This window comes from Stegodyphus dumicola, chromosome 2 (genome assembly GCF_044657685.1).
Source record: "Stegodyphus dumicola isolate Sdum_Otavi_A_Nest chromosome 2, ASM4465768v1".
NCBI classification, from domain to species: Eukaryota; Metazoa; Arthropoda; class Arachnida; order Araneae; family Eresidae; genus Stegodyphus; species Stegodyphus dumicola.
Window position 1 is genome coordinate 238171046 of NC_140769.1, and position 26842 is coordinate 238197887.

Sequence of the window (26842 nt, forward strand, 5' to 3'; positions counted from 1 at the left end):
GGAAGTAGATTACGTTTCCGTCTGTGTCCGCTAGGGGCGGGGCTAGCGCGGCCATCTTGGGGTCAGAGCGTTGCGCAGCTCAGTCTGCATCTAGCCGTGCTAGTGAGAGGTTCGTGCTGTGCTCCGTTCAGATACTGTGACGGTTTGAAATGTCTGCGTTAATTGAAAATCCCGCGAGCTGCGAGGTGCGCTCAGTAATAAGGTTTCTGACTGCAAAAAACTGTAAACCGATAGAAATCTATCGGCAGCTTCGTGAAGTGTATGGGGACAACATTATCACTGAAGGTGGAGTGCGTCAGTGGGTCATAAGATTTCAAAATGGCCGAACCAATGTTCACGACGAAGATCGAAGTGGGAGACCCAGCATAGTGACCGCCGAACTTCTCGAAAAAGTCGATGCTAAAGTCCGTGAAAATCGAAATTTCACAATAACGGAACTTTCTTTGAGTTTTCCACAAATTTCGCGAAGTTTGTTGCACGAAATCATCAGCGAAAAGCTTGGTTACCACAAGTTTTGTGCAAGATGGATTCCAAAAATCTTGACAGAGGACCACAAAAATCAGCGAATGGCTGCAGCGTTGAACTTTTTGGACGCTTACCATAAGGATGGTGACTCTTTACTCGATCGCATCGTTACTGGTGACGAAACATGGGTGAAACATGTGAACTGTGAAACGAAATTGCAATCAATGCAGTGGGGGCACACAAGTTCTCCCCAAAAACCCAAGAAATGCATGCAAACAATGTCAGCAAGAAAGATGATGGCGACTGTTTTTTGGGACAGAAAAGGTGTAATTTTGGTGGACTTCCTGGAAAGAGGCACTACAATAAACTCTCAAAGGTATTGCCAAACTCTCCAAAAACTCAGAAGAGCAATTCAAAACAAGCGCAGAGGAATGTTGAGCTCTAAGATCTTGTTGATTCACGACAACGCCCGGCCCCACACGGCAAATGTCACTCGTAAAGTTCTTGAATCTTTTAAGTGGGAGTTGTTTCCTCATCCGCCGTACAGTCCCGACCTGGCACCGAGCGACTTCCACCTATTCCCAGCAATGAAGAAGTGGCTGGCTATGCAGCGTTTTGATGACGACGCACAGCTGCAAGAAGAGGTAACGAAGTGGTTGAAGGCGCAGGCGGCCGAATTTTTCGACGAAGGAATTTCCAAGCTCGTACATCGCTACGATAAATGCCTTAATTTGTATGGTGACTATGTAGAAAAGTAGTATTTGAGTGTGGCTTTCATCTGTATATAATAAAATTTGTTTCCTATACTTTGTTTATTTTTTTATTCCGAAACGTAATCTACTTTCTGGATAGCCCTCGTATTATGATAATATGCTAAGCATTATAATGCTATTAGCATATTATAATGATTTCACGGCTAGTAGTAATAGGTGTTTGTTTTACTCATTTTATGCTCATCTTTTTTCGAACTGACTGACGAACCTTCTAAACCTATATATGTTTGAAAATCTGTAGGCCCACCAGCGGCCGAGCGGTAAAGTCGTTGAACACTGGTAGTTCGGTCCGAGGTTCGAATCCCGCGAACGGGCTGGCTGCATGGGCGTTTTCGTGGTTTTCCCCATGTGTAACGTGTATACGAGCCAGTTTCCTTTAGAAATTCCTCCACGAAGGCATACCTTCCCTTAGGCAGATAGCCCTCGAGGCTTTGCCATAATCACACACACACACACACGAAAATCTGTATAAGTGTTGCACCCTGATTACCGTATGACACGCCGGGAGGCCATTAACCACAAGCTGCAAAGCTGCCTGAGTCGAAGGGTAACGGTGCTTCTCTCTACGTTATGGAATGTGTTTGAGTGAGTTTTTAAGTTGGTTGTTGTGGGTTTTTACTGACTAAAAGAAATTAGTAGCTAGGCGTTTAATGAAGTCAGGGATGGTATCAATGCGTAAATCTTTGGCATGTAAGTGTTGGGAATGTGTCATGAGGCGTTGACAATTTCGCGTAGTATTTTGTTTTGTAATACTTGTGTTTGTTTTAAATTAGTGTTTGCTGCGTGTCCCCATATAGGTGCTGCATATAATAAGGCTGGTCGGAGTATCAAACGATATAAAATGATTTTGTTGAGTACTGAAAGATTGCTTTTTCTTCCTAGGAGTGGTCTTATGGATGCAGCACTAATTTTAAATTTTATCGTGGTAGATCGGAAATGCGACTTAAAAGTGAACTTTTAGTCCGGTAAAACTCCGAGGCATTTAATTTAGGTATTCCAGTTAATTTCTTCTTCAAAGATTTCCACTGAGGATAGTATCTCATATTGTCTTTTCTAAAGATAATTGCTTTTTTTTTTTTGTATTAATTTGAATGAGCCAGAGGATGAGCCATTCTTCGAGTTTCATTAAATAATTTTGCAATTGGTTTCTGACAGCATAAACATTGCAGGTTTATGTGAATACTCATCAGCAAATAATGCAAGATGTATAAGAGGGTCTTTTGGGATGTCGTAAATATGGATATTGTGGAGATCAGTGGCTTAAATAAGGGTATGCAAAGAGTGCCGTCGCATAGGGGCCCGAAGGCTTAAGGGTCCCTTGAATGTTCTCCTGAACTACATTCAGATGATTAAACTTAAAAAAATACGCATTCTTTTTTAAATAGTATGACCAAGGGCAAGGTACCCCCATAAAAGCTGAATTCAGTGTTACCAAAATGTCGAGTATCATATTTCAACGGAAATATTCATTTTGACCGTTCTCAAATTCATTTCTACTGTTTATTTTCGTGACATTTGTACGTACGGACAGAATAAAGGGCTCTTCCCTTCAAAAAGGATTATAAAATGGGTTTAAAACGGATTCAAAAAGGATTTTTTTCGTGACATCTGTACGTTCGCATATACGTGCATACGTACGTGTACAGAGAGTTAGAGATATATATCTCGCATAACCCAAAGCCGTAGAGCGTTGAAATTTTGTATATGGGAGTGCTATAATAGCTAGTTGTGCACTTCACTTTTTATTGCAATTGGCAGAATATATATCCACCCACTTATCCGTCTTAAAAGTACTGTAAATTTAATAGGGGGACTCCAAAATGTTTTTGCATAGGGGCCCAAGAGTTCTAGTTACGCCACTGGTGGAGGTATGGGGAAGTTGCGGAACCCTGACAATAATTTTTCTAGTAGAAGAAGAGCCAATTCTAATTTTAAAGGTTCTATTACTGAGAAAGGATATGATGAGGCGGATGAAGTGATCTAAAATGTTGAGAGCAATAAGTTTGTAGATAAGACCGAGATGCCATACCCTGCCAAACGCTTTCGCGATATCGAAGAATATGACACCTGTCGGGAATTTGCAGTTATACCCGTCTGTGATTAAATTGATGACTCTGAGGAGTTGATGACTTGTGCTGTGTTTATTTCTGAAACCGAACTGCTCATCTGGGATAAAATTGGATGAAGGGTGAAGTTTCTGAATGTGGAACAATAGTAGTTTTTCTGTAATTTTTGAAAGGTGACTGGAAAGGCTTATAGGTCGATAATTTTGCGAAAAGGTAGAATTTTGCTACGGTTTAACGAAAACTATGATCGTAGCATGTTTCTACGAGGTTGGAAAAAGAGCAAATTTTATGATATTGTTGATAATCTTGGTGAGACAAGTAATGGCGTTAACTGGAAGGAGCTTTAATGCTTTAGTAGTCATACCATCGTACCCTGAGGCTTTCTTCGTAGATAATGAGTTGATGAAGTTTGCAGCAAGGCAAGGGGAGGCGAGGAACGTGAAGTTAAGAGAGTCGGGAATCTCATGAATATGATTATTTTCACATGAATGCGGGTTATGAATGAAAGTATTTTCCATTTGGTCAGCGAAGGTATTCACTTTGTCCTCGTCGGAATAAGCAATGCCTCCTGCTCCATGTATGGATGGAATAGGTTTGTAAGGTTTCTTGAGTTTTCTTGAAGTTCTGTATAAGGAATTATCCTCAGTAGCGAGATTATTGAGGAAATTCGTCCATTTTTAAATTTTAAACTTTCTAATTCTTCTATTTATATTCCTTTGCATCACATTCAGTTCGTGCTTGATTCTGGGGTCTTTGATGGCTGTTATTACATCGTACTAGAATTTGAATATCTGACACTGTTGCCATATACAAATTACTAAACTATACTAACAAATTCTTAGTGAGGCTTGCTCATGAGCCGAAAAATATAAAATACAAAATAATAAACATTAAAATAAGTAATGTATTCTTAGCAGGTACCACATCGTGAAAATTTTCGTCAGCCAAGGTAACCTAATTCTTGAACTTTGTAAATTTGAAGTTCTTGGAGTATGCGAAGTGCGTCAGTGAACTTTCTTTCTGCGCTATCATTAGTCCTTTACAAGGCTCTTCTTTGCTTGTCATACGTGTATAATTTCAGCCCTATTTATGGTTTTTCAATGTGCTGATCAAATTACGCAAGAAAAAGTGGGTGTTGCCATTCGAAAATTTCGAAATTGTGTCATTGTAATTAAAAAAAATTTTATTCTGCATTTTTTTTTTTTTTTTTTCTAATATTCCTTAAATGCGAATATTATTGCACTTACTTGTCAGACGTCAAATCTTCCGCATGTAGCATCAACAAAAATACCGTGATAGTTTGAAAGTTTGCAATATGCCAAGGTTTTAAGGGACGAATTCAAGTGCAACGCTCTCTTTCACCAATACTTTCACTTTTGGTCAACTGCGATTCAATGCTACATTACGAAAAGGGACAATGGCAACACATTGTCATGATCAATATTTTGTAGAGGATTTTACTTTTTAAGTGACGTGAAAATGATATTTATTCGCTATCCATTTCATTCTGATATTAAGTATGTTCATGTTAACTCTGATTATGTAAAGTCCGATTTGTTGGAAGATTTCGTTACATCTAATTTGGTAAACAGATCTTTCATTTCATTGCATGCACTTATTTAGATTTTATATGATTGTATTACCCTATATTTTCCTTGGTATAAAATCCTTTTTCTGTTAAATTCGTGTGTAAGAAAAAATTGTTTTTTATTTCTATGGAATGTTATTAGGTAATGAGGTATTCATTTATAGATAGATTTAAAAAAGAAAATGTATTGTTTGTTGTTTTGTAAAATGGTCAGCTTATTTTTGACTATTGTTAAAGAAGTACTTGTGATAAAATTAAATGAAATGTCTTCGTGAATATGTGTCATGTACCTGTAATTTACATTTGTCAATTAATGTTACTTTTTCCAGGTAGCATTACTGCTGATGGATCTTTTTAAATCAGACTTTATGTACAAATTGAACAGTATTAACGATCGCATTTTATTTAATGTGGGATTGTGCAGTACAGGTTGGACAGTACTAACAATTGGATTTTATTTAGTGTGGGATTGTGCATTACGAATGTCCATATTTGGGAACATTTTTGGTTAATCTTCGGATTATGGTAACTTGGCGATTTTTTGGCGAAAATGTGGCGACCAACCCTGCTACAGCAACTTGCTAGTTTTTTAACTTGGACGCTATTTTGTTTTCACGAAGTAAAGGCATGTTTTTCTTTTTTTTTTTTCCTACTCAACATTTTTTTCCAACAATCTGCTGGCCGAATTACGCTTATGCTAGAACTTTTATGGTATAGAAGTGCTTAATCATGACGAAGATTAGGTGCGAAATTGGGAAAAAGTGCAGAATCGCCCACTGCTTGCCGCGATTTTAAGAATTGCACATACATGGTATCATCTATGTACATGTCGACCTATTTTCACTTAAAAAAACATCCCAGAATTGCACAAAAATGGCATTGCGCATACTCTTGACTTTATCCATGTACACTGCTAAAGTCCTAGATAGTAACCTTTATCGCTTTACCAAAATGTCGCCAAACTACCTGTTACCATATTCCAAAGATTAGCAACATTTTTATTTGTCCCCCCCCCAAAAAAAACATAAAACATTTAATTCTTATTGTGGAAAAGTGAACCCTCCTCTTAATGTTTTCACTGTCTAGTGATAGTGCTTTCAAATCACACTCTTTAGGGCAAATTAAATTATACTAACTGTTAAATGATATTACATGTGCGAAATAACTGTTAAATTTAAGCTGAAGTTTGAAATTTTTAGCCCAGAAGGGCTATTAATTTCATGGGGAAAATGCAGAATCACCCACTGCTTCATGTATTTTTCAAAACCGCTAATTTGAAAATAACAAGTCAAAGATTTGCATAAACTGAGAATTGCACAAACTTGGCATTGCACACTCCCTTGACTTTGTACACATCGATAGGCGCCATATAAGCAGGCGATTCTGCATCAACTTGAAAGTAACAAGTCAAAGAATTGCACAAACTCGGAATCCATGTACACATTGACCTATTTTCACTTAAAAAAACATCAGAGAATTCCATAAACTTGGTATTGCGCACTCACTTGACTTTGTCCATGTACACATCGATACGCACCATATAAGTGGACGATTCTGCACTTTAACCCTAATTTCATTTTGGCATTTTGCATTGATTCATTATAAATGGTGCATCTCTTTTTAAATTTTTGTGACCAAATGTTATCGGCCTGTATTTAAAGAAATTAAATAATGAAGAATCTGCATAAATGTATGTATGTTTCTTGCACTGCGATAAAACAACGGTACCTAGAGCCATCACATCTGGAAGCCCAGATTTTGAATTTGTTTTATTATCTATATCCTATTTTGTAAAGCATTTATGAGTTTTTGATTAAGAAACTATGATTCCAAAGTGAATAATACTGTACGGGGAAAAGAAAATTTTATCTTCGGGGCTCGAGACTGTCTATCAGAAATTCTAAAATATGCTGTTTCAAATATTTTGTGTTATTGCTATTGAATTGAATTTTGTGGTTTAAGTGCGAAGAACTTGATATTTAATAAATAAAGGTATCGTACAAAGCATTAAAAAACACTCCTTTGTTTGTAATATAAAATCTTAATGCTCTCAGATTTTTTTTTTAAAGAATTATAGGTACTTGTCAGTGGTTTTACCAGTGATCAAAGTGCGAAGTAAAATATGTCACCAAGTTTGGGTGCTATGCAAAAAAAGAAAAAAAAAAAAAAAAGACGGACTTAGATGAAAAAAAGTCTAAAAAGGTTAAGTTTTTTCATCACTCAGAAGGGTTTTTCTTTTATTAGGTTTTAAACATTTTATTTTTATTAGGTTTACATTCCCCCTTCCCAAAATAAGAGATTGGATATTTTCTCTGTGTACTGACTTTTAATTGATTATTTTTATCCTAAATTTCTGCCATCTAAAATGAATTACTTTCAGTACTAACTATAACACTAAAAAACTTGGGTTAATCTTTGGATTATGGTAACTTGGCGATTTTTTTGCGAAAATTTGGCGACCAACCCTGCTACAGCAACCTGCTAGTTTTTGGGTTGATCTTTACGTTATGGTAACTAGGCGTTTTTTTGGCGAAAATTTGGCGACCAACTCTCTTACAGCAACCCTCTATTTTTTTTTTCCTGCCGCCATTTTGTCTTCACGAAGTAAAGACATGTTTCTTTTCTTTTTATCTACTGAACACTTCTTCCAACAATCTACTAGCCGAATTACACTTATGCTAGAAATTTTATCTAACAAAACTGCTTAATCATGACAAATATTCACTGCAAAATTGGAAAAAAGTGCACAGTACCATACTCCTTACGCGTTTTTCAAAATAACACATACACATAAACCATGTACATGCCGACTTATTTTTACTTAAAAAAACATCCCAGAATTGCACAAAAATGGCATTGCGCACACTCTTCACTATATCCATGTACGCTGCTTTTTTCTCATAAATTAGAAAAATTTCACGAAAATACATGACAATTTTCTCAATTCTATTACATTATACACGTCACCAACGAATTCATACCGCAAGCATTACAAATACTTAGTATCAAATATTTAAATTATTTCCATGCACGTTTACTTCAACTTAAACGTGTACCAAATTCCTACAAACATAAAATTCACAAAATAACTATCATTTAATTAAAATATCACTAAACCATGTACACGTCGACTTATTTTTACTTAAAAAAACATCCCAGAATTGCACAAAAATGGCATTGCGCACACTCTTCACTATATCCATGTACACTGCTTTTTTCTCAGAAATTAGAAAAATTTCACGAAAATACATGACAATTTTCTCAATCTTTAAACCCGGTAAAAAGAACATATATGAAATTACCTTATCGCGAAAAAGTATTTACCCTTTCCAAATATGAACATTTCCACATATAAAATAAATAAAATATCCAAAAACTTTTACCTCTAAATCATCTATTACATTATACACGTCACCAACGAATTCATACCATAAGCATTACAAATACTTAGTATCAAATATTTAAATTATTTCCATGCACGTTTACTTCAACTAAAACGTATACCAAATTCCTAACAACATAAAATTCACAAAATAACTATCATTTAATTAAAATATAGTTAAATTCAAAAACACTACTTAAAATATAAATGAGCACATACATTAAATTAATACATACATAAATACCCATTTCGAATTCACTTTAGTTACGGCCATGGGATCCAAAAATTCACGAACACTGTTTCACACAACACAGAATAAAGCCAAATACAAAATTTCCCGATTTTTTCCCGATTTCCCCCCTTTTCCGATTAAAGAACCGTAATTCGTCCATTAATATCACATGACATACCCCATGATCTCTCATTTCCCTCACACAAAATAATGCGTAATCGGAACTGAGTACTGCTCACATTATTACCAAAGTCCCAGGTAGTAACCTTTATCGCCTCCAAAATGTCGCCAAACTACCAGTTACCATATTGTAAAGATCAACCAGTTTTTGTTTGGACGCCATTTTGTTTTCACGGAGTAAAGGCACGTTTTTTTTTTTCTTTTACTGAACATTTTTTTCCAACAATCTGCTAGCCAAATTACGCTTATGCTAGAACTTTTATGGAACAAAAGTGCTTAATCATGACGAAGATTAGGTGCGAAATTGGGAAAAAGTGCAGAATCGCAAACTGCTTGCCGGGCTTTTAAGAATTGCACATACACGGTATCATCCATGTACATGTCAACCTATTTTCACTTAAAAAACATCCCAGAATTGCACAAAAATGGCATTGCGCACACTCTTGACTTTATCCATGTATACTGCTAGATATACACATTAGTAACTTTTATCGCCTTACCAAAATGTTGCCAAACTACCTGTTACCATATTCCAAAGATTAGCCAAAACTTGTTCTGATTAATGATATTGTTGTTTTTTCTGCTAATAATTTTTGCTAGTAATTCTACTTATAATTTCAGAAGTTGGTACTTCTGGCTGATCTTTGGAATATGGTAACTGGTAGTTTGGCGACATTTTGGAGGCGATAAAGGTTACTACCTAGGACTTTGGTAATAATGTGAGAAGCACTCAGTTCCGATTACGCATTATTTTGTGTGAGGGAAATGAGAGATCATGATATATGTCATGTGACATTAATGGACGAATTACAGTTGTTTAATCGGAAAAGGGAGAAAATCTGCAAATTTCGTATTTAGCTATACTATTCTGTCTTATGTGAATCGTGACATTAATGGACGAATTACAGTTCTTTAATCAGAAAAGGGGGTTAATTTGGAAAAGCTTCATTGTGTGTTGTGTGAAATAGTGTTGATTAATTTTCGGATTGCATGGCACTATGTAAAGTGAATTCTAAATTTTTAACGCGTTTATCTGATAATAATAATAAGTTGAGGTTGTGTGAAAGGAAGGATATTACAAGTTTAAATGGCTGTGCAAGAAATATGGTGAAAATGGACATTTTGTGAAAAAGAGTGTAAGGAAGGGTACGTGGTTTGCTGAAAGTAGTTTGAGTATAGGTGAAATTTTATTAATTTCTTATTACTTGGTGAATAGACTTCCTGTTGACTACTGGATTTAGGATTTAGCAGTAGTACTGCAGCGACGTAATGAAGATTCTGAAGAAGATTAGGCAAGTTAGTATTTTTAATCATTTGAGGATGTTATTTTTATGCATTGTTCTAAATGTAAGGAGTAAATAAATTAAAATGGTATTATTTGAAAATTGTTATTAGCAATGATTTAGTTTAAAGTAATTAGGATTGTAATCTAATTTTTATTAATTTAATGTATGTGCTTATTTATATTTTAAGTAGTGTTTTTTAATTTAATTATATTTTAATTTAATGATCGTGATTTTGTGAGTTATATGTTTGTAGTATTTTGGAATATGTTTGAGTAGTATACGTTGAGTATTTTCATGCATTTTCGTGAAATTTTTCTAATGTATGAGAAAAAAGCAGTGTACATGGATATAGTGAAGAGTGTGCGCAATGCCATTTTTGTGCAATTCTGGGATTTTTTTTAAGTAAAAATAAGTCGACGTGTACATGGTTTAGTGATATTTTAATTAAATGATAGTTATTTTGTGAATTTTATGTTTGTAGGAATTTGGTATACGTTTTAGTTGAAGTAAATGTGCTTGGAAATAATTTAAATATTTGACACTAAGTATTTGTAATGTTTGCGGTATGAATTCGTTGGTGACGTTTATAATATAATAGATAATTTAGAGGTAAAATTTTTGGATATTTTATTTATTTTATACGTAGAAATGTTCATATTTGGAAAGGGTATATACTTTTTCGCGATAAGGTAATTTCATATATGTTCTTTTTACCGGGTTTAAAGATTCAGAAAATCGTCATGCATTTTCGTGAAATTTTTCTAATTTATGAGAAAAAAGCAGTGTACATGGATATAGTGAAGAGTATGCACAATGCCATTTTTGTGCAATTCTGGGATGTTTTTTTAAGTAAAAATAAGTCGACGTGTACATGGTTTATGTGTATGTGTTATTGTGAAAAATGCACAAGGAGTTTCTGATTGTGCACTTTTTCGCAATTTTGCAGTGAATATTTGTTATGATTTAGCAGTTTTGTTAGATAAAATTTCTAGTATAAGTGTAATTTGGCTAGTAGATTGTTGGAAAAAGTGTTCAGTAAATAAAAAGAAAAGAAACATGTCTTTACTTCGTGAAGACAAAATGGTGGCGGAAAAAAAAAAAAAAAAAAAAAATAGAGGGTTGCTGTAGCAGAGTTGGTCGCCAAATTTTCTCCAAAAAATCGCCAAGTTACCATAATCCAAAGATCAACCGTACTTCTTTGTCATAGTGCCTCACTGAGACTGAATCACTAATCAACCGAGATATCTCACCAAAATCTGGCTATGTGTTTTTATATCTTGGTATGTGATTGTATATTAGCATCGGCTGTGTGTTTTCTTATGCCTCACCACATAATCGTATATTAGCAGTATGTTGCATTTTTGCTCTAGCCACACGTTTTTATATTTGAGGTTTGATGACATTTTTTATGAAGTTTTCAAATTTGTGCTGTTTATTTAAAAATATATTCTTTCTGTCTCTCTCTATATATAGATAGATAGATAGATACATGACTTTAAAAATCTCTAATTTACCAAGTAATGAGGTGGAAGTTATATCATTTTTTCAAGAAGCAGGTCTTTAACCTGAGAAATGAGTATACAAAATACAAAAATGGCCACAACATGAAATTTTATGTTAACTGTGAAACCATTTGGAGGTGCAATGTTACAAATTGTAAAAAGGAGAACTGCCTCCATATTGGAAAGTGATTGAACAGTTCAGAATATCATTTGTCACTCCTATTAGATTTATCTATTCTTAGGCAGAGGAGTTGATGGCGGTGAAATGCTGTAACAAACAGCTTAATCATGTGTAAAGTGCTGCAGTTAATTGGAACAGGTACACACATTAAAATAATAATAATAAGGATAAGTGTTTTTAAAAATATTCCTAGAAAAGGACATGTGAGTATTATTGTTATTATTATATATATTGTGTTGTTTAATTTTACATTCATGCTTCACGAGCTTGGGAAAATTACAGCTGATATCTTGTTGCAAATCTGAAATTGCCAAATAATGTTGGGGGCTGCTGTAACAAAGAAGTACCCAGAAGTTTTTCTCCTAAGTGAAGTATTTTCTCAATTGCATGAAGCAGTACAATTAGAGTGATCTGTTTTCTTTATTTTCAGGATATTTATGACTTCTCATTGTATCATAATGGAAAGAAGCTTGATAGAGGAAGCGATGTTTCAAATGGATCTACGGTCTATGTTAGTTTCTCATTGCCAGGAGGGAAAGGAGGTAAGCAAAATGAAATTTTAAATTAGTTAGGCAAATTGGTACTATTCCATTTTGAGGATTGTAAAAAATTGTTTTGAAAATGTATGTGCAAAAGCGCCAAATCTAGCAAATGCGCCCATTTAACAGCGCGCCAAATCTAGCGTACGCACTAATTTCAGATTGCGTAAGTTTATATAGTTCTATATTTCTTAAGACACCATTGAAATACTAGTTTAATTTTTAAATCCTTTTTTCATTTTAAATCCTTTTTTAATAGCCTATGGATTTAACAATTTGAGAATTGCCCATAACGAAAAGTCGGCAATAGAATTTTGGGTAAAGTGCAGAATCACCTACTGCTTGACGCGTTTTTAAGAATTGCACATACTCGGTATCCATGTGCACATCGACCTATTTTCACTTTAAAAAAAATCCTAGAGTTGCACAAAAATGGCACTACGCACACCCTTGACTTTATCTATGTACACATCGACCTATTTTCACTTAAAAAGTAAAAGATAATTGACAAAAATTCAATTGTTTTTACCCTTGTAAAAAGCGGCAAACAAATAAGTGAGCAATTCTGCACTTTACCGAGAATATTTTCAAAGAAAAGGCATCATTCATTATAGAAAATTGTGTTTGAACAACCAACGAGATAAAATTATGCTTTTGCGATAAGTCGGTAGCGAAATAGCGATGCAGGCATCCATTCAGTTATGTTTAGCAATTTTTATATAAATTATAATAATGATCTGAAATAGTTATTTTCATATAAATTGTAATAATAAAAAAGTATTATATGAAATTAACCTTTCATCTAAATCAAAACATGAATCTTAGATAGTTATTTACTATTATACTTTCTTTCTTGCAGCAATTATTTTTGGCAGCATTGCCATCAACAATAGTTTGGCGATTTTTTACGGCCCTCCAAACCGAATAGTACCGGCAAATTATCATAAGTACTTAAAAAATTGTTGTGAATTATTCGTAAGACATTAATGCAAGTATTGTAGAGCATGAATATGAAAGAAGTTAATTGGTACTTGTGTATTAGCGCAACCACCTAGGCACAGTTAGGCAGTTTTTTACCAAAGAAAAATGGGATTCAGTGAATTTTCGGATTGCGACTTACAATGGATATAGTTTCGTAAAGAACTGTTATGTGCATGTTTGCCAGTGGATGGTGACTTTTTACTTCAATGGTTGTGATAATATGTAAGTACCCTTTAATTTAACAATAGCCCTTTTAATTCTCCATTTTAATTCAAAACTAATATTCATTATGTCATTTATTAATCCTGCAATGCGGTCACCATTCAAAATATAAACAAAGGATTCCACTGTATTAGTACAATTTGCTGAAATACACTCTTACTTCTTCTGTCTTCCTCTTCCTGTACTGACATGCATTGCCCACTTCTGTGTTTTATCTGTTGTCTCAAAATGTGAAAAGTTGTATATATAATTGTGGGATGCTTGTCCCACCTTTAGTGATATGTAAAAGAGAGAATGTGTCCTAAAGAGTAAAGAAATGATATTATATTGTGCATCTACAGCTACTTTTGGTCTCTTATGTATCCTATCTGAATGCCAGCAACATCTATAACTATCTCAGCCATGACTAAAAAAATTAAATTTTTTATAAAATTAATTTTTTATAAAAAATAATTTAATTAAATGTATCTAATACGCCTTTTTTATTTTGCACTTTTAGTCTGAATATTATCTTTTCTGTCTTGAAATCTGCACAACCTCGGGTCCCAAGTGTTGCGGATTTCTGGACTTGTACTGCATTTGTCTTTGTAAATTGTAAATATAGTTAATTGCAGAACTAAGTATTTTTCAAATTTTAACAGTACGTGTTGTTTTAAAAACACATGTTTTAAAACTTTTGATGATTTTTATGTAAGTGACAGTTTTTAAAATTAAGTCAAAATATCAGAATTTTTTAAGTGTTATTTTGCTAGTTAATCTCTTTTTAATCAGGAAAGAATTGGATTTGCTGTATCCCCTTAAAAAAGGGGGGGGGATGAAAAAATCGATTATTATAAAATTGATAAAAAAATATTTCTTTTCTGCACATCTAAAACATGTATGTTAACATGTATGTGAAAAATTAAGACTGTAGAATGTTTTTCCAGTATCATATGACCTATGTATAATTTTTCTTTTTAATTCTAGGTTTCGGATCCATGTTGCGTGCCATTGGCGCTCAGATTGAGAAAACAACTAACAGGGAAGCTTGTCGAGATTTGAGTGGTAGAAGATTGAGAGATATTAATGAAGAGCAACGGTGCTTTTTATTAATATTTTTTTGTGTTAATTATATTTTTTAAGCAGTTTCATATAACCGTAGAAAAGTCAATTTTGGTAACTAATAATAAGTGGAATTATTTTATGGCATTTAATTAGCGTGTGTATATCTTTAAATCAAACTTGTTATTTTGCAGTATTTTAAAAAGACTACGTAATTTTAGGATATATGCTTTATAGAATGTGAAAGGTAATTAATTTATTCACCGTTGAATATTAAATGGAAAAATACAGTCATAAACGTACTTTTTTCTGGAACAGATTAAAGATTATATGTCTTTCATATATCAGACATCATATATTTTTAAAAAAGGGGGACTCAAATTTGCATAAATGATTTTAAATAAAATGCAGTCGCAACACCCCCCAAATGTGATTTAATGTTTCCCAGATATTGTGCTTGACATATGCATGAAATCTTTTTATATTGTGTTACAAATTGAGTAATAATTATTTGTAATTCATTTTGCCTGAATACTAAATTGCATGATAATTTTTTAGCCAGTTTTTTTTTAAATTTTAATTAGCACATGCAAAGAAGGTTTAACATTTATTTCATGTAGCTATTTGGTTATTTTTAATATGGATTAGATTTAGAATTGGCAACGGTAACTGCTAATAGTAAATACTGAAATAATTTACAAATTTATAGTATAGTTTTTAATTTTTTTTTCAGAAAAACTTGAAAAAATATTCTTAATAGACTGTCATTTAAAATCATTGTTTTGACAAGATATTACAAGCTCACATCTAAGATATGATATATATCTTTGACAAGATATTACACAATACGTATTTTAATATGACTAATATAAACAATGATAATAATAAAGCTATGTAAACTTGAACATTATGAGAATAATACATTAGCTCACAACAACAATTTGATAGTCATTTCTTACAGACAAAAACTTACTAAGTCTTCAGTAGCATTTTAATTGAAAAATTATAGAAAAACTTCATGAGACTATGAATTATTTTTCCAAATATTTTAATAGCATTTCATATTGTTAACATGTATTTTCTATTCCCTCATCATCTCTTTTTTTTTCCTTTAACCCTTTGCGACACGCGTATTTAAAATATATTTTAATCTTTAAAAAAATGCCTTAGAATAAGTCAGATGGACTTACTTAAGTGCCTTTAAGGCTTGAAAAAAATTCTGCGCTTTTATTTTTTACGGGGGAAGGTGGGATACCATTTGTCCCACCATGCAACTAGCACATGTCTTATAGCATATTGGTGTATAGCAGGGAAAAAAAAAATCATATGTGGAATGAATAAACAAAATAAAGCGTGCATTCTAAAATATTCATAATAAACACACTAAAATGCATTTTGTACTTATTGCATATATGCATGACTTGTAAAATTTTGAATATGCACATTTTGCATATATATATTTAATATTTTTAAATTTTAAGAACAAAAGAAAATATTTTCTTGAATATTATTTTAAGATTAAAATTTGATACACGTACAAATGATACTAAATAAAATATTGAAATTGGCACTTGATTCAAAAACATTTATATATGATAAAAACTGAAAAACAGTCATTTTTCATAAAACTTTGAAAAACATGTTGTTTCATTCTTTTGTAAGCATAGAGGCACTTCACGTTTCACATATCCAAAATGTTCGTCGTTCTTCTTTCGATGTGCTGCGATATGCACATCTTTCTCCTGCTCGTTCACTTTGGCATGTGACTTATATTTTTTAGTCTCTTTTCTGGTTGTACGAACGGGTTTTTAGTTTTTATTTGAACTGGGGATTTCAGTTTTCTTTTCTGCTCTTTCTTGCCTGCAAGTGCCATTAGACCTTCTATAACTGAGAGAAGAAAATCTTTCATTGTGTTTACATCATGATCGAGTTCGCGAACAAACTTAAATAGAATAAATGCTGTTAAGTCATTAAGACTATTTAACTGTAAGATTACATCATTTTTTCTCTTCTTGGCACCTTACATGGCGAAGATGTTCATTACAGCAACCCTGTAAACGCTTACTCAGTTTTTTTTTATTGCTGTTGTTGTTAGTAGTAAGTCATCGCTTGAAAGATGGCACGCATTTGATTAAAGTTGTCGAATAAAATATTTAGTACAGTCCACTTCTAGTTAATTTGAAATTGTATAACAACGCACGCATCGCATGAATACTTTATGGCCCGCCGAGCCACAGGTAAAAGATATCGTTGCTAAAATTAACCTTTTAGAACATTTGTAATACTTTCGTTTGGTTGTATTACGCATAACTTCATATAGAGTGTTTGGAATGCTTTCGTTTTCGTGTGGATTACGCAATTAAGATTGAATACTGTGTCATCGTTCATTTCCGGTGTTGCTGTCGAGAAATTTGCAATCACGGTAAGTGATAAATTATTTATTTGTTTCATGATGAGTGAATTGAAAGCGATTAAAGCTAACAAAAAAAGTTTAAAATGCAGTATCAGAAAGTTTGAAAATAAGGTAAATTCTGCAGTGGATGAAGCAGATATTTCCTTATTGGAGTTATACGAATCAAAAATATTAGAATTTAAAAAGGAATTAAGTAACATTTTCGATTATTTATTTGCACATTGTGAAGAAAAGGACACTGACGAATTCATTAAGGAAAAGGAAAATGTAGTAGATAATCTCGATGAAATTCATTTGAAAATTAAAAGAAAAATTTCTGAGATCAGTTCTCAAAGGAATAGCTGCTCAAATGAAAACGGTTCGAGTAAAGACATAATTGTTTCGGATATAAAATTACCTAAATTGTCTCTTCCAATATTTAGTGGGAAAATCGAAGAATGGATTGAATTTGAGGATTTATTTTCCGCAGCTGTGCATAAAAATAGCAAATTAACTAATGCGCAAAAATTGCAATATTTAAAGAGTTCGTGTAAGGCAGACGCTTTAAATATTATTCAGTCCATTCCAATTTCAGATTGGAATTATGACATAGCATGGAATTTGTTGGTTGATCGCTATTGCAACAAAAAAGATTTGATCAATTCTATCATAAAGAAATTAATTTCTGTACCTCAAACGAGTGATTCTACTTCGTCACTTTTAAAATTTATCGATAAGGTGCATGAATGTTTACGATCCTTGTAAGCATTGGAGCAAAAGGTGGAAGAATTTTCAGACACGTTAATTGTTTATTTATTAGTTGAAAAGTTGGATAGAAATACTCGGTGTTGGTGGGAAAGGTCACTTAAAAAAGACGAGATAGGAACGGTTAAACAACTGACATGTTTTTTGAAGGAACACGCTCGCACCCTATCACATTACAAACCTCCGCATGGGGAATCGAAACGTTCATTTAATACCAAAGCTCTTACATCACTTTCGGAAAATTCAAAAAATTGTCCTTATTGTAAAGCTGATCATTTATTGTTGAAATGTGCGCAATTCTTAAATCTAACAGTCAAGAAACGATTTGAATTTGTAAAGACAAAAAAACTATGTTTCAATTGTTTATCTTCGGTCCACACAATCAAGGACTGTAAAAGTTCTAATACATGCAGAAAATGTCAGAAATTTCACAATTCGCTCTTACATTTTGATCGAAATGAAGAAAATTTCGATAAAGCAAATGGCACATCGAATCAAATCACAAACAAGACTAATAAATTAAGCAGTAATCTTTCTCCAAATGCTGATACATTTACTTCAATGGCAAGCAGCCAAAAGGTTAGTGACACTAATAAAACCAACCAAGCAAAGTCCATTAATGGTACTGCGCTGAATATTTCCAGTTCTTTTAATAAACAAGTTCTACTTTCAACTGCAATTATTTTCGTTAAGGGTAATGATGAAAAATTTATCTCGCTGAGAGCCTTGCTGGATTCCGGTTCTCAAAATAATTTCATTACTAAAGAAGGTGCTGAGTTATTGAATTTGAAGAAAAGAAAAATAAACGCTTCTATTTCAGGTATCAATGGTACAGTTATGGGTGTTAAGGAAAAAGCTATAGCAACCATCGCTAACGCTACTAGAGATTTTATTCGTACATTACAATTTTTTGTTGTTCCAAAAATAACTCGCGTAATGCCTGCTAGATATATAAACATTCCTGATGTTAAGCAGTTGCAACTCATTGGTTTAGCTGATCCAGAGTTTTATAAACCTGGTCAAATACATGTTTTATTATCTAACGAAATATTTTTTGATTTACTGGGAACAAATAGAATAAATATGCAAGACCTGATTCTCCATCAGTCAGTTTTTGGATACATTGTTAGCGGGTCAGTGCGCATGCCGCAGCAAGGCAGTGTTGATAATTATTGTGGGTTTGTGGAAAATGGGGATAATTTATCTGACAACATGAGAAGGTTTTGGGAGATTGAAGGTATTAATGAAGCAAAAAAAGTGAAAAGTCAGGAAGAGGAATTTTGTGAACAGCACTTTCTTCGTACACACACGAGGCAAGATAATGGCAGATATGTAGTGGAAATGCCAATTAAGGAGGAAGGACTTAGCCTTTTAGGGGAATCGAGAGAAAACGCTAGCAAAAGACTGAATTATCTACTTAAACGCTTCACTCGCAATCCCGCAATGAAACACTTATACGAAGATTTCATTAAGGAATACAATAAATTAGGACATTCCGAAGAAATTGATGAAGGGGATAGCTCTAGTTTCTCATGTTATCTTCCTCACCATGGGGTTTTCAGACCCGAGAAACCTAGCACTAAACTTAGGGTAGTGTTCGATGCTACTGCTCCTACGACTACTGGAATTTCGTTAAACAATATTCTGCTGAATGGAGGGTTAGCTCAAGACGAACTATTTGATATTATTTGCAGATTTCGAACGCATAAAATTGCCTTCACAGCAGACATTGTAAAAATGTATCGTCAGATTTTGATTAAAGAACATCAAAGAGATTTATTACGCATCTTATGGAAGAGTAGTGAAGAAGAACCAGTTAAGGTCTATAGACTGAAGACTATAACTTACGGTACTTCCAACGCACCATATCTAGCAACACGCACACTTAATCAATTAGCAGAAGACGAGAAAAACAATTTTTCGTTAGCAGCGCCAATAGTACAAAGGGATATTTATGTCGATGACGTACTCACAGGAGCCCATACTCTAATAGAGGCTAAAGAATTACAGTCGCAATTGATTAACCTATTATCACGTGGAGGAATGCGTCTGCACAGATGGTGTGCTAATCATCCTGATCTTTTGCAGCTTCCGGATGGACAAGAGGAATATTCTTTCAGTAATTTCGATGACGATCAGAGCATCAAAACTTTAGGATTATTATGGAATCCAAGGATAGATTGTTTTTCGTACAAATCAACAATCAAGAAACCAACTACTTACACAAAGAGAACAGTGTTGTTTGATATTGCTCACATTTATGATCCATTAGGACTGCTTGGTCCAGGAATAACAAAAGCAAAAATCTTCATCCAAAGACTTTGGTTATTGAAACTTGATTGGAACGATCCGCTACCCGAAAGGATAATTAAGGATTGGCAACTTTTTATTGATTCAATGCAATCTATCAACAATTTGAAAGTCAGTAGATATGTTTTACAGGATAGTTTTTCTGATATACAAATTCATGGATTTTCAGATGCATCAGAACACGCATACGGAGTAGCCATCTATTTACACTGTAGAAGTGACAATAATTTCTCTTCACATTTGCTTTGCAGCAAGTCCAGAGTAGCTCCACTAAAACCGCTGACAGTACCTCGACTGGAACTCTGCGCAGCTGTACTGCTAGCACAGCTTGTTGCAAAGGTGGTGCCTTTATTGAAACTGGACATCAGTAAAATATGTCTGTGGTGTGACTCAACCATAGTGTTAGCATGGCTTCAGAATCCTCCGCATGTACTAAAAACTTTTGTTGCTAATCGAGTGTTGCAGATCCAAGAGCTAACACATACATGCCAGTGGAATTATGTGCATTCAGAGGAGAACCCAGCAGACCATATTTCCCAAGGACTGAATTTTGACAAACTGCATGATGCTGATCTGTGGTGGAAAGGTCCTCCATTCTTGAGTGAGGGTGTCATACCTAACAAGAACATTGACTTTGAACAATTAGAAAAAACAGAGACATTTTCTAATGAACTGAGAAAAAGAACTGACATTGCTTGTTTATGCACTTTGCCTTCAAAATTTATTGATAATGTCCTAGATATCACTAACAATTATTTAAAATTATTACGTATTGTTAGTTATATTTTCAGGTTCCTTTGGAACTCTAGGTGTTCAAAACAGAAAGGAGCACAGAGAAGAACAGGAGGAGTAAGTTCAAAGGAGTTAAATGAGGCAGAATCCTTTTTAGTAAGAGAGGTTCAAAAATGTAGTTTTTATTCAGAATACAACTCCCTCGCACAAGGTAAACCCATTAATAATAAAAGTAATTTACTTTCTTTGAACCCTTTTTTGGATGCAAATAATGTAATGAGAGTAGGAGGCCGATTACAAGGGGCCAATGTAATGTTTTCACAAAAACATCAAATAATTTTGCCTGTTAAATGCAAACTAACTAAGCTGATTGCTGAGCATTATCATCAGAAATATTTACACGTAGGTTCGCAAGCATTATTGTGTTTTATGAGACAGAAATTTTGGCCATTACAAGGTAGGAATTTAACTAGAAAGATTACCCATGAATGTATAATTTGTAGTAAAAATAAACCAGTCACTATCGAACAAATTATGGGGTCATTGCCTGCAGAGCGCGTAAATCCAAGCTCACCCTTTAATCATGTCGGCACCGATTTTTGCGGTCCATTTTTTATTAGGTACAAGGGACAGAGGAAAGGAACTCTTCATAAGGTATATTTAGCTCTTTTCATTTGCCTTATAACAAAGGCAGTGCATCTCGAACTAGTGAGTGATCTCACCACTGACGCATTTATTGCCACCTTAAAGAGATTTATTGCTAGGCGCGGAAAATGCTCAATCATTTTCTCAGACAACGCGAAAAACTTCGTTGGCGCAAATGCCGAATTGCAAAGAATTAACAATTTAATTAGAAATCCTGACAAAAAATTAGCAGATTATTTAGGTGAAGAAGGAATAGTATGGAAGTTTATTCCCCCACGGACACCTAATTTTGGTGGACTATGGGAATCTGGAACAAAATCCGTGAAATATCACTTAAAGCGGATTGTAGGTAATGCAAGGTTGACTTTCGAGGAGTTATTAACTGTAGTAACTCAGATAGAGTCTGTTTTAAATTCTCGCCCTATTACTCCCTTATCTTCCGATGTAAATGATTTAGAGGCATTAACACCAGGTCATTTTCTCATTGGAAGATCCTTGAATGCTATAGTAGAACCCGAATTAATTGATATACCTGAAAACAGACTCTCAAGATGGAAACGAACTACCAGATTTGTCCAGTTGATATGGAATCGTTGGCATAGGGACTATTTAAACACACTACAACAGCGTTCAAAATGGAAGGTAGAACAAACGAATATTAAAATAGGTATGCTAGTACTAGTTAAGGAGGATGAGCTTCCTGTCTGTAGATGGGTGTTAGGGCGCATTACAAGAATTTTTCCTGGAGTTGACGGTAAGGTTAGAGTAGTAGAAATACAGACAGCAAAGGGCATCATTAAGCGTGGAAATACAAAAATTGCAATTTTACCCCAAGAAGAAGCTTCCTAAGTTAGTTAAGTGTTAGCTTATTATTATAAAACTTGTATTGTACATTGTATTGTGTATAAAATTTTTATTGAAAATTGAATATTATTATATTGAATTAAGAGATGTTATTCGTATTGCTTTATTGTATAAGGCAGTAATTGTACAATTTTGTAGGTTATTATGAGTATTATCGCACGAAATTATTGAAGTAACCCTTCAATGCCGGGGGGTATGTTAAGTCATTAAGACTATTTAACTGTAAGATTACGTCATTTTTTCTCTTCTTGGCACCTTGCATGGCGAAGATGTTCATTACAGCAACCCTGTAAACGCTTACTCAGTTTTTTTTTATTGCTGTTGTTGTTAGTAGTAAGTCATCGCTTGAAAGATGGCACGCATTTGATTAAAGTTGTCGAATAAAATATTTAGTACAGTCCACTTCTAGTTAATTTGAAATTGTATAACAACGCACGCATCGCATGAACAAATGCATTTACTATACTCTCCTCTAAAAAGTAAAAAAAAAAAAAAAAATCATGTGCCACCATTTCTTGCTTTTGCGGTCTATTTCATATAGTCCTTTCAGTTGCTCAATCAGTCGACATATCCCATGTTCTTATTGTATAAAATAATGCTGTTTGGATGCAGTACTTTTTTTGTCTTTCCATCTCGTTCTTTTCTATTAATTTCTTTCATTTGAGTTGCCTTTTCCAAGCAAGACAGGATAGAAACGGATCTTTTATCCTTCCATTTTATGCAATAAATTGAATCATCTCTAACTGAAAAGTCTATATATTTTCTTGACATAAATTTGTGGGTAGATACTTCCGATTCATATTTACAGTGCCACATGCATAGATGGCAGCCACACGCATAGATGGGTCTGTGTCTTTAAAAAGCGAAACAAATTATAACTACTTTCCTTTCTTCTTCAGCAATAACTTCAACCTCATTTATTCTCTCTTGGATTTCAATTTCATCTGAATCAGAACTGACATCTGAAGCATTTGAGTCGCAATCGGATGGCAATTCAGCAAAAAGATCCAAAGCTTCCTGTGTTGTTAATTTTTTTCTAGACATTTTTCTAGACACATCAGAGCATACAACGAATGTAAAAGCGCGCGCAATCACAAAAAAAGTAGATGCAAAAAGAAAAGAAAAAATAATCGTGAGTGCTGCCATCTATTGAGCGGAAATTCAAGTGTGTGGTGGGACAAATTTTAACCCACTTATTTCAACTGCAAAATTAATGTTATAAAATATTGAATCCAATTAAGATTTTTGAAAATAAAATATCTTTGAATATTAAAAAGAATCATGCATATCCTAAAGTATACCAAAATGTTTAAAATATTGTAAAATGCGAGATACATGAATATCACTTTTGTGATCCTATTTTGAATATTTTTTGCTTATAAACTGAAGCCCTGGTATAGTAGTGACATCTACTGAAAAAAATAATAACTAAAATAGATTATTTTTAAAAGATTAGAAAATTTCTAATGGAAATTGCTAACTGAGAAAATAAATATTAATTAGGTGGGACATATATTGACCCACCATGCCGCAAAGGGTTAAAAATAATATCTACATTTTTAATTTCATTATTTCATAATTCTTTCATAGCTAAGAACATTTACTCTGAAATAAAAATAACAAATTTTAAATATTTTTATTTCAAAATACATAATGCTCTTGATTAATGAAAAACTCAAATCTTTTGCTGAAATCTTCCAATCTATAATTAGCAATGTCTGAGAAAGCAACTGGTTATTCACTTGCTTTTTTACTATCATTTCAAATAAATTGTTTGCACTTCAATGGCTTAAATTATTGTAAGTGAAACTGTTATACAACTTCAGAATGATTGCTTTGACATGCTATTTTGCAGTGGGTTAGCAGAATTACATTCTAATATATTTTTAGTTTGGCTAATTAGTTGTTAAAATTATAATGTTTACTTAAATAAATTATTACAATACAGTAGCTAATTTTACTACTTATTTCAGTAGAAAATATATTTTTAAAATTATTGATTCTGCTATTGATATCATTCCATCAAATGAGTTAAAATAACATGCTGAATAACAATTATTGGAGAAGTTAAAGCAACAAGAATCAGCCTAATATTCGTAAACCTTCTTCAGAATGAGCATTTTGCACTTCTGTAGATGAAGAAGGTTCTGTATTTAAACTTTTGAAACTAGTCCTGAAAATTTATGAATATTGGGCTGATTCTTGTTGCTTTAACTCCTCCAATAATTCTATTAGTTCTTGATTCAAAATCAAGAACTATTCCATTAGTTCTTGATTTTGAATCTTTAATCCTAAATATTGAAATTAATTATTTTTATTATAAATTAAAAAAAATTATCTCAAATTTAATTGTTTTATTAAAATATATTCAAGGCTTACAAAAGTAATATATTAGTTTCCTGTTTATTTTTAAATCAGTTGTAAGAATTTTAAATATCCAAATAAATTTCATAATAAAAGTTATAGTGTAATGTTTGTATTTATAAATATTAGAAAGAAATTGTGAGTAGGCTATCTTGGCTTTTTGTTTTTATTATTGCTTATATTTTACATTATTTTAATTTATTGTATTTCTGTATTACCATAAACAATTCCCAATTTCCCTTTGATTTTATTTGCATTTATAAATGAAGTCAGTACAGAACAGTGCTATTTTATGTTATTATTATTTATACTATTTTTTACTGAAATTTTTTTTAGATTGAAGAAGTGGCTTGCAAAAGAAGCTGAGAGAGAAGCAGAAAAGCTGAGACGACGAAAAGAAAGACTTGAGCGTCTAAAATCAAAGCCAAAACATAATTTTGTAGATTTTGAATTTGAAAAGGAGATATCAGAGTTGCCTGAACGTGTTGATGATGCTGTTGCTAAAGGTATGTTCTATTTTCAGTTGCAAAGTGTTAATTTATAATAGCTGAAGACTTAACAGTATGAGAAATTGACAACATGTATTCTTCATGATTAAATCTGGAAAACATTTACTAGCATTATTAATTGATAAAATAATTGCAGTTATGTAATACATTCTTGATATTTTGAATCCAATTATCCCTAGGATTATGATTTAGGTTAAGTGTTTTGAGCAAGTTTTTCTCTATTAAGGGATTTCTTCTGTGTCAGGTAACTCTCATAGGTATTAGCCATAATTAGCTCTGACTGCTGCATTTACCTTCTTTTGCAGATTATTCGAAGTTGTAACCTTTTTTGGTTATAAATAACAAAGAAAAATACATTTATTTTAAATATTGCATCATAAAACTCTTACTACCAAAATAACATGCTTATATTGTAGTATAAATAAATTAGACAAATTATTCCAGTAATTTGAACACACTTGTTTTAGTTTCTTTGCCTTGTTATTTAAAAATTCATATTTGAGGGGTGAGGGAAGATTATTGTACTTTATTAATTCCCAAGCTGCATGGAAGAAAGAACAGAAATAACTGGAAATTTGCTCTGACTCTGAATTTTGCTTATTATAGTGTACTCTTTGTATGCTTCATTCTGCTTAATGTTTGCACAAAGATTTGAAGAAGATAACTTAAAATTCTTAATCATTGAAGGAAAACTGGCATATTTACTGTAGTTATTTAGGCAAATGTCACGATTAAATTACTATCATGTTGAAATGTATTTCACATTAATAAAAAATAATGATGAAAAACGTAGCAACTAAAAAAATTACCTCAATTACGAAAGGACATGAGAATGAGTTAAGGGTAATATGATTAAAAAGCAGCTGAGAATTATTTTTAACAAATGCAGATTTCAGTAGTATATTTTCATTTCTGTAGTAAATTCTTAAAGGGGAAGAAAACCCCTCATTTTAATGGTTATACATGGCATATTCAGAAATTACATTCCATTTAGTTAAATGAGTAATGGTAGATATAAATATTTTTATTTAAATAATTTATCACTGAAGAATTTACCATGATATGGCACCAATTTTTACAATGCATGTTCATGAAAATCTGCAGCTTGTTCATTTACATAAAATCTTGTTTCACTTTCCTTTGTCAATGAATTATTGTAGATAAGTATTTTCAACTGCTAGAAAAGATGTCTAATGGTGTCAGGTCTGGACTATAGGGAAGGTAATCATTTGTTTTCAGCCAAATTACTTCTTGATAATTTGAATATGAAGAATGATGTATGGTTGAGTGTTATCATAAATCTTATCATAAATAGTTCTGCTCCTTGAATAAACATTCTGCGTCTCTTATTTTGAACTGCTGATAGGTTTATTGTTTCGTGTCAGAACAAAATTTGTATGAACGAAGCTTCATATCAGCCCCCAAAATGCCATAGATATTATACTGGTTGAAACCTTTAACTCAGATTTTTATTTCTAGTGGGATTTAAGAGCTATCTGTATTTCATAGATTGATATTTCAGCTTCAGAGTAGCACATAATATCCTTATTTCATGTTCTATTGAATCACATAGATAAAACTCCATATTTCCATCTTCATTCTTAAGAATTCATCATCTGTATAATGCTAGTAAGTGAAGAAATAAAATAAAAAAAAAAAAAATTCTTTGCACAAACTTTTACTTAGACATAGAAGCCATATGTGTTCTTGGTACTTTCCAATTAACTGCATCCCCACTGGAAAGTTGTTAACACCTGGCGACTAAATGTTTGTCTAGCTAGTGTAGTAAGGCAAAAGCTATTTTCAAAATGGGGTGTATTAAA

General features: G+C 32.9%; 1 protein-coding gene across 1 annotated transcript in view; it reads left to right on the forward strand.

The window, feature by feature from the left end:
- The first annotated feature begins 4720 nt into the window (after positions 1-4720).
- The window catches only part of LOC118184729 (splicing regulator SDE2), a 37842-nt gene continuing 15720 nt past the window's right edge, over positions 4721-26842 (forward strand). Inside the window, exons 1-4 of the mRNA XM_035354447.2 lie at positions 4721-4888; positions 12086-12197; positions 14364-14475; positions 24847-25016. Of these exons, the coding sequence (XP_035210338.1) occupies positions 4784-4888; positions 12086-12197; positions 14364-14475; positions 24847-25016 (499 nt within the window). The 5' untranslated portion in view covers positions 4721-4783. The remainder of the gene's footprint in view (positions 4889-12085; positions 12198-14363; positions 14476-24846; positions 25017-26842) is intronic.